Here is a 9,965-nt window from a genome sequence, read left to right as displayed (position 1 = left end):
AGTACAATGAAAATGTATGTTTATTTTTGAAGTATAAATTGTAGCCTATTTAATGATAATCATACGCCGTTAGTGAAAATAACATATTCTCATTATCAACGCACAAGATGTACTACCATCACTATCCACTGCGTGTGTGTTTTCATGTATTAGAAAGGTAAAAGGCTTAATGATTAGGTGAACTGACACAACTGGAATAGTTGTGGAGAGATTCAGCCCAGGCGGGATTCCACATTAGGGCCCTATGTCTTCTCTAAACACGCCCCGGATATATGAGCCAGATATATAGATCATGCGGATAGCAAAGGAACTGTGAGAAGGAGATAATCACACTACAATACTTTCTCATCCTTAGTTTTACCTGTGATACCCTCGCAATGACAAGCCGGCGCAGCAAAGGGGACACTTAAGGGGAATTTACGGAAATCATTACAGCTAGGAAACTATATAAAATAATTGAGAGTAACTATTGGGGATATTCGTTGGTATCGACTTGGAGTAACTTTGGATACTTGGACAGTGACTATCGGAGAATATCTATCTATTTATCATTTTCGTTTACACATTGCATGAAACTGAGAGTGGAAGCACCATGAGTCGGAAAACTAGACGCTGGATTTTTCGGGTTTTGCTTTGCCTTGGGATTGTCTATTTGAAAATCGGGTGAGTTTGATTCTTATAAGCATGTTCATCTCACATTGTTATGTTCCTAAATATCAGAATATAAAACATAAAGAGTCAAGACTATAACAGAACGTTTCGGATGTAATTTTGTTACACAGGCTACGTTTCTATAAATTAAACTTTCTTTAAATTATTGTAATTATCCATCTACGTAAACTATGTTCATTGTTCATTTGACATTGGCCCGTGAACAATGCAAGGTTTCTGAGAGTTTGTTTAATTATTCTGTTCCAAAAAATCTATCGAGTTGATGGAAAATCTGAGTTTTTACAATTAGAAACCACCTGACGAAGTTTATTCCGATCTCTTGGCCCATACAAATCAAATACATTAAGTTTATAAATTATCCTACAGAATGCTTATGTTTAGTCCTTTCTATTTTGTAACACACTTGTAGATGACTCAAAGACAGGTTAATTGAGTTTAATAAGGGAGATATGCCTCGTATTTATACAAACCCAGGTTTAATAACCTCAAGGGGCAAGGAAAACATTAAGTTTGTGCTTTTAAATTGTATGAATGTATAACCCTATTTCATATTATAAACATGTAATAAAGCTTTAATAAACACGGTATTATCTAGAAGTTTGAAAACTATGTTGTCCATATAGCAATATCTGGCAGTCACTTTAATTCCATGTCTAACTCTTGTACCCTTACAGTGGTTTTTCATCCGTGGTCGCGCTAGGTGCGAGTATAATCTGTAACAAGATTCCCGGGTTGGCTCCCCGACAGCGGATAATCTGCCAGAGTCGCCCCGATGCCATTATTGTCATCGGAGAGGGAGCCCAAATGGGGATCAACGAGTGTCAGTTTCAATTCAAAAATGGGCGCTGGAACTGCTCTGCGCTTGGAGAGAGAACGGTCTTCGGAAAAGAGTTGAAAGTGGGTATGTTGCAAATCAATTCAAATTTGGTCAGAGTATTTGTAAATGTAATTTCATTACTAAAAATGTCCCCAATTGTATAATTCATATAGGCCTGTAGGTTAGCTTTCGCATTGTGAGTCATGAGCGCTCAGTGCCGCATGCAGACAAATGTCCCGTATCCTTTTGAGAACCTGGTTTAGCCTATATATATTCAAATGATATTTGACACAAATGGTTTGTTTATTTTCTGAATATTATCTACGGACTCATAGGTGCTAATATATTTCCCCCTTTTAATGTCACCAGCGCGTATACATTCCTGTCTTTAGGCTATATATACTTGCATTATGTGTGCGTCGATAACATGGACACACTCTAGGGAAAGGCAACTGCGTGTCCATTTGAGAGCAACATGCTGTAGAAATTACAATATGTTAACTGAGAGATTTAAAAACGTTTCCCATAGGCTATACACTAGAAGTATCAACAGGCAACTTAATTGTAACAGCATACACATTTTCCCAATAACCTAAATTATCATGGTTAGGTTGAAGCTGTGTCATTTACTTCCTATCTCTAAAGTCTAACGCTGGTCTTACAAGAGAGAGCCAGAGTGAGAGAGAAAGGAGAGGAACTGAACAAATCCAAAATGTATCAGAAGCCAGCACAGTAACAAAGCTCTTGTGAACATTGACAGCCTGTCTTTTCAGTCCAGTGTAGTCTCCTGAGACACATATTCACTGGTCTTTATCTTTCTCTATCACTGGGTGCTGTGGCTCTCACAGTAAAGACGACAATCTTACCACGGGTATAAGTTACAGTGGATAGAAAGTACAGAGAAATAAAGTCCCAAAATACTGAACTGAACATACACAGGGGAATAAGGAAAGAAAGGAAAAGTTCAAATGAAGTACTGGAACTACCTGGTCAGGCAATAGCATTGATGAGTGTATTGGATGTATTTGGGGACACGGGGATGGCCTACAATAGATGCAGGCTAATGGCTGGTACAATGGAGGCTGAACTTGTTCAATAAGAACTTTTCCATGTTGTGCCTATCAAGCATGCCCTGGAGTTGTCTGAAGGACTTCTTGGAGTATGCTCCCGTCCATAATATTTCATAAAGTCACAGATACTCTGGATAGCAGAGAAGCTGACGTTGATCCCAATGTGATCAGATATTCAGCAGATGGTGAATCTGTGGCAACCACCAGATTGTTGCATATTCAGGGTGCAACTAGAATGTAGTCTAGGATCTTATCCTATCTCAACCTGTAGTTGGGCTCTTCAACAGAGTCGCACACAACAAATGTAGCTAATAGCATTGAAATAGAAAACTGTTGGTGTTTAAACCATCAATGACAATTAGCTACACTCTTAGAAAAATGGGTTCCAAAAGGGTTCTTTGGCTGTCCTGATAGGAGAACCCTTTTTGTTTCCATGTAGAACCCTCTGTAGAAAGGGTTCTACATGGAACCCCAAAAGAGTTCTACCTGGAACCAAAAGGGTTCAACTTGTACCAAAAAGGGTTCTTCAGAGGGTTCTCCTATGGCGACAGTTGAAGAACCCATTAAGGTTCTAGATAGCACCTTTTTTTTAAGAGTGTAGACTACAGTATAGCTACTTGTCATCTTCTGATCTCTTATTTCCCTTCATACAATGCATTACTATAAATCCACAACTAGTGCATTCAATGGCAGTTTGCAATATTATTGGTTGGTTGGCACTATGAAAAGGTCTTTGCTATCTACAGCTGTTGGTGTGAAAGGCATAATCCTCTCCTGCTGTTCAAGGGAAAACGGTGGTCTTTCACAATATGTTTTCTTCATGAATGAGTGGTTTAAGACATTGAAGAGTTTGGCATGGACAACCATGCAAAATAGATTGGTTTCACTGATCAGATTAGTGGTTAGAAATGAATGCCATTGTTGATGTCTAGTGTGAGTGGGGTGGAGCTTGCATGCTCTCACTTGTGGCCTAGGAAAGGCAGCCTAGGTTGTTTTTTTTTGCAGGGGTGCAAGGTGCATCTAATGTTTTTAGTATTTCAGGGGTTTTTCAGTAGATTTTGTGTGTTGCATATCAACCAACATTAATACTAAAATAACATTTAATTAGACTTTTTTTAAATGGGCTTTTCTACATATAACTTGGTGTAATAAGAGTATTCATATTCAACACTTCAAAGCATTGCTTCCGTTGCTTTTAAGTCTTTCCACTCAGGTCTCATGACAAAGTACTAAATAATTCCTACCCTCCTTTGTTTTGAACCAATGATCTGGGGGAAAATGAACAGCGGAGCAGTCAGAACTGACTGACTTTGTGCTGGCACACCTTCTTTTTTTGGCTCGGGGCCATTCGAATCTATAAAAACGTCTACATAATTGATGCCTCAATATGAGTTTTTTTCCAATGGCAAGGGCACAGATCCAAGATGTTTATCAAGAACAGGGCAGCAGCACCTAGTGAATCTGTGTTCACCAGAAAGTACCGAGGATGGTATCATGTTTGTTTTGAGGAAATGTCAACTGGAGGAGCTTGTTTACATAGATATGATGGATATTGCCATCAGTAGCTTATTGTTTGTATATACTCTAGCTACATAACTTCAGATGCAGATGTTTCACTCTCTATGCATGCACACAGAGAATTCATGTTTGGTTAATAATAAGATTAATATCTGCGACCCATTTGTTTGCATCAGGAAATAATGTTAAACTAAACTAACTCATTGGAAAATTACACAAGTATGCACTTGTACATTAAAGCTTGGTATTAAAGCTTGGTATAAGCCAGTTTCCCTGTTCCCTATTTGCTTATCATATTGAGACCTTGAAATACATGATATGACTAAAATCTTTTTGCAAGAAGCTCTCTCTTTAAATCATGACAGGTTAATCTTAAACTATTTCCCGATAATTCAAACACCCCAGTGTGCGTAAATGATTTGTTAGTCGGACCTTGGGGAGATAACCTCTGAATCAAGATCCACCCTGCAAGAATACACAGAGCGTACCAGGCTCTGATCGGATCAATAGCTCTTCCTTCTCCAAAGCTCTCTCATTCATACTGCTGGAAGTTCACAGCCATTTTGGTAAAAGGCAGGCCAGTTTCCGGATTTACTGTAGTCATTGAGTGGTCGTGAGTGAGACTGACAAAGATTTTGATATGAGCACTCACTCACTTAAAAGGTTAATCTGCTTTCAAATTGCTATTTTTCAACATACAGTATACAGTATATTTTATATGCACCATTTAGACGGAAGTATGTAATGAAAATTCATATTTCCTCCCTTATCCCTGTCCTATTTATCAAGTGGTAAAACATACAGCTGTAGCACCAAAAATATATGCATTATTCCTGATATCAGATATCTCCCAGATATCACACTCATTCATACATTAAAATGATGAACTGCAAGTCAGTAAAATACTCAAGTTCCTCCTATGTTCTCTCCTAGGCAGTAAAGAGGCTGCGTTCACCTATGCCATCATTGCGGCCGGAGTTGCCCACGCCATCACTGCAGCCTGTACGCAGGGAAACCTGAGTGACTGCAGCTGTGATACGGAGAAGCAGGGTTTCTACAGTAAAGGCCAGGGCTGGAAGTGGGGCGGCTGTTCAGCAGACATCAGCTACGGCCTGGGCTTCTCAAAGGTGTTCGTTGATGCCAGAGAGGTCAAACAGAACGCCAGGTCTCTCATGAACCTGCATAACAACGAGGTGGGACGCAAGGTACGTGACCATCCACTCCACTTCTTGTTTCTTTCTCCATAGGGAAGGATCTTACAAATGTGCTATCTGAATTTGAACAGTTTCTCAAAGCAAGAAAATATTCCTGCAGCAACAGGAAATGTTAATTATTATGTAGATTTTAATGAATTAACATTTTTGTAGGGGTTGATACATTTTCTGTTAGGGCAAATCAAGTCTGAAATGTTTACGTTGAAATTACGATCTTTATAAGCTTTTTAAAATCCCAAATATACTACAAGTTTACATTTCCTGCTGTGCAGGAAAATCCTCTGAAACAAATTAAGATAGCACATCTGTAGGTGGAAGGCTCCATGTATTTTCAAACAGAAAGCCAGATCTCTGATGAACCTTCACATCAACGAGGTGGGATGCAAGGTACATGACTACACCACTCCATTTCCTGTTTCTCTCTCCATAGGGAAGGATCATAGATAGAAGGCAGCATGTATTTTCCATGGTAAAAATGTCATCCCAGCAAACCTAAACTGGATCCCAGAATATTTCATTAGGTGATGTAGGACCATTCTCCAAAAACGTTTCAATACAACAAAATCTGAGGGTAGTTCACTCCCCAAACATTTTTGGTGGTATGAAAACATCAGACCAACATAGATTTTTCGGAACAATCTCAGTAATCTCTTATAATGTCTTTATTGTAATCAGGAACTAGTTTCTTGAAGATAAAATGTGCTGTAGTTTACCCAAATTGGTACAGAGCAGACTTGAAAGTAAATACCGAATCTAAATCTGAGACCGAAGTGTTGGTTAACGACATGGCCTTCCGAATGTAGGCTAGGCCTCAGTAACCATGGCTGTTGTGATTTAGTAGTCTCCACCATGCTCAGAAGCGGGTGGACCTTGCCAAGGATCTGGGCATTGGGGCCAAGATTAAACAGGCAGTGAAATAAATGGAAGCTTTTAGGGGGGGGGGGGGGGGGCAGTTTAAGTGGCAGGGTTTGATTACGACCCAGATCTCTGGGCTGAAAACAAATTGACACTGTACATTAGAGTGGTCCCTATGCTCTGCACTTTTGGGAGAAGATACACTTACTTCAGGTTTATCACAATACATACATTCCTTGGATTGTCTGATATTGCAGAGCCAAGCACTTATTGCGTGTGATAGTCTTGTGCCACAGGTTTCTATGTGATACTTATTGTCCATAACCTCTCCTAACATCGTAGAATCATATCTACTGTATCACCATGTCTCTTGGGAGCGGTTACCTGCCTAACGAAGACTTTAAAGCAACTTATGTGAGTCACCTGCTGTTTTGAATGGCTTGTAGTCTGTCAATGACTAACACTGTGGAAAAATCCCTAGAAACAACCAGGATGGATCAGGGACTAGGGACTGTTCACATTCTCAGATCAAGGCTCCTGTGCATCCATGGCTGCAGCAAATAATAGATCAGCCCTGAGACTCCAGCAAGTCTGCAAGTCAAAGAAGAAGCGGAATAATTGTGCCAAACAACTTGGGCGAGGCTCCTTAGTAGTACACTGGAGTTAGTGAAGAGGAAAGAAGCACCTCTCCCTCCAGAGTCAAGCCTTTACTCCTCTCTCTCTCTTCTTTCTGGGCCACAGAGGCCTGATTCAAACCACCAACACGTACCCAGACAGACTGAAAAGCCTTCACTCACACATTGTGCTCAACAGCTCACTGTTGCCTTTCTGTGTGGGGCCTGAATTCATCCCGCTTATCTAGACAGCTAAATTGCCTCTCACAGTGAAACGGGCTACATTCGTGGATTCAGATCAGTTGGGCTTTTTCTTTTTTCATTCTCCTTGGTAATAAATGGCCTCTCTGTTTTGATAGTTATCCCCCCTCCTTTATTTATGCTAATCAACGCAGTGACACTGAGCAGGAGCGCGGTTCACAGCCCCCAGGTCCAATACGACCAGACAAAGCCTGTCACAAGTGTTGGTCACAGGGCTACTGATGGATTAGGAACTTGGAAGCCAAGTGTTGTCTGGTATACCACGGAGGGCTAACCGCAAAGACCGTTGTTTCTCCGCACTTTCATGCATTTGTATGCATTTCCAGTAAAAGGCACTAAAATACAATCTGTTTTATTGATTCTAGAATTTGTGGACATGGAAAATCAATATGCATTGTTCTTATGCAACATAATTAAAGGTTTTTCACTTGTCACTGATTGCGGGAACTCTCCAAATCTCTATATATTTTAGCATATAGATAGTAGATTCCAAACAAACTCCCCATACAATTTAGTTCAAGGAATTGGGACAAGTACATTAGTGTAGCTATAGTGTTGGCTGTGCCTTTTCAGGTTGAGATAGCAGACACTTGTAATAGTCATTGGAGAAGGCTTTAACAGTAATCCACATCATTCAGCAGCTTGTCCAGTCACTCCTACACACAAGGAGACTGTAACCTGATCCAGAATTATGGCTCCTGTGTACAGTCTGAATTAAGCTACTGTTTTCTAAAGGGCTGTTGTATTCACAAGTAGCTAGTTACTGATCTAATGCTGCACTGTGCACACAATGTTACCCACTTCCTTGACTTTTACATACCTGAGTCTCAGAGTATGTCACTGTGCTATGTTGCTATTTTCAGCAATCAAACTATGTAGGCCTGTAATTTACTTCAACATCCACTGACTCTTGGGCCTGCACAGAATGTTTTGATTTCAGAGGATCATGTTATTATGACAATAAACATGGAACCCTCGGGGCCATTATCGTGCATTATAAGTGCATTATAAACATAATAGTATGATATGTTTGCAGATGCTTTTCTTTTTCAATGACCTACTTTTATATATGGTGATAGAAGCTTCAGCAGATGGTTTGCAAGGCCTGTAAAGGTAACCTCTCTCCTGGTTGTTTGTGTGTCTAGATCCTGGAGAAGAACATGCATCTGGAATGCAAGTGTCACGGTGTTTCGGGCTCCTGCACCACTAAAACCTGCTGGACTAAACTTCCCAAGTTTCGCGAGCTCGGCTACATTCTCAAAGAGAAGTATGCCCATGCTGTGCACGTGGAACCGGTCAAAGCCAGCCGCAACAAGCGGCCCAAATTCCTCAAGATCAAGAAGCCCTACTCCTACCGGAAGCCCATGGACACAGACCTTGTGTTCATTGAGAAGTCCCCTAACTACTGCGAGGCGGACCCGGTGACAGGCAGTATGGGGACACAGGGCCGGATGTGTAATAAGACTGTTACGCAGCAGATCAGCGGCTGTGACCTGATGTGCTGTGGACGAGGGTACAACACACACCAGTACTCCCGCGTGTGGCAGTGCAACTGCAAGTTCCTGTGGTGCTGCTACGTCAAATGCAACACCTGCAGCGAGAGGACAGAGGTGTACACCTGCAAATGACAGTATTTATTGGACCGTTGGATGTGTGTGTGTGTGTGTGTGTGTGTGTGTGTGTGTGTGTGTGTGTGTGGGGGTGGGGGTGTGGGTGTGGATGTGTGTGTGTGTGTGTGCATAATGGAAACTTTTTTAGGTAATGGATCATTGCTGTTTTTGCAGCAGTAGACATTGAGGAACTATAAGCAGAAGATGGAACATCAGCGATTTTGTCTGCACACAATGCTCCTTCTCCCCTCTCATTGGACATATACTGGGATGCCTGCAACAGATCACCATAAAGGGAAACACACTGTGTCCTGGATGGCAGGATGGGACAGCCTCAGGACATGAACTATAACATACTGCGCTATCTGCCAGCCAGCCAGCCTAGGTTTTTGGACTATGTGTCAATGCTGAGACTGTTAAAAAGCTATGGATGGATGTGTACTATTTGTTGACTGTAGAGTGAATGGATTCCCCCAACACTCACCATAAATCAATGCTGGATATAATGCTGGACTCTGCTACTACTGTAGTTCTCTGTACCTGTACCCTCTTAGAAAAGGGGTTCTGAAAGGGCTCTTCAGCTGTCCCCATAGTATAACCCTTCCAGGTAGAACCCTTTTGGGTTCCATATAGAACCCTCTGTGGAAAGGATTTTACATGGAACCCATAATGATTCTTCAAAGGGTTCTCCTATGGGGACAGCCAAATAACCATTTTAGGTTGTAGATAGCACCCTTTTTTTTTTTTCATATAGAACCCTCTGTGGAAAGGATTTTACATGGAACCCATAATGATTCTTCAAAGGGTTCTCCTATGGGGACAGCCAAATAACCATTTTAGGTTGTAGATAGCACCCTTTTTCTAAGATTGTAGCTCAATAAGACACGCTATGCACAAATGAAATTAAACAGCCATCGGGAATATTTAACACACTGTATTTAGAGACAAATAAATAATATTAATTTATTTCATAAAGAAACTACTGATTTTACCCATTATGGAGCAAGTCTTAATTGTGTAGATGGTGGGTTCTTCCCCAATGAGACTTTTTGTTATTGTTTTGTTTGTTAATGCAATCCAAAATAGAATTTAGAGTCATACACTGGAATTAGGACCACCTGGAATATTCTGTTGCTCCGATTGTTCCAGGTTAGGCTGGTAATAGGCTACTGACATTGACTTTCTCATGAGTTTGTGCTTAATCTGAAATCCTACCCTATTCCCTTTGTAGTGGCTCTGGCCAAAAGTAGTGCACTATATGGGGAATAGGGTGCCATTTTGGACATGGACTTAGTCTTCCTTCTGTTTGCTGCTAGTCTGGAGAATCCCTCACT

General features: G+C 40.9%; 1 protein-coding gene across 1 annotated transcript; it reads left to right on the top strand.

Annotated features, from left to right (window-relative positions):
- Positions 1 to 338: 338 nt before the first annotated feature.
- Positions 339 to 9,252, top strand: LOC139367722 (protein Wnt-7a). The gene is made up of 4 exons (XM_071106032.1): positions 339 to 663; positions 1,347 to 1,573; positions 5,011 to 5,282; positions 8,167 to 9,252. The coding sequence occupies exons 1-4, from the start codon at positions 593 to 595 to the stop codon at positions 8,647 to 8,649; spliced, it is 1,053 nt and encodes a 350-aa protein (XP_070962133.1). The 5' UTR covers positions 339 to 592; the 3' UTR covers positions 8,650 to 9,252.
- The last annotated feature ends 713 nt before the right edge of the window (positions 9,253 to 9,965 follow it).

This window comes from Oncorhynchus clarkii, chromosome 16 (genome assembly GCF_045791955.1).
Source record: "Oncorhynchus clarkii lewisi isolate Uvic-CL-2024 chromosome 16, UVic_Ocla_1.0, whole genome shotgun sequence".
In the NCBI taxonomy this organism is placed as follows: domain Eukaryota; kingdom Metazoa; phylum Chordata; class Actinopteri; order Salmoniformes; family Salmonidae; genus Oncorhynchus; species Oncorhynchus clarkii.
Note: the sequence above shows the minus strand (reverse complement) of the source record. Positions and strands in the feature narration are given on the sequence as shown.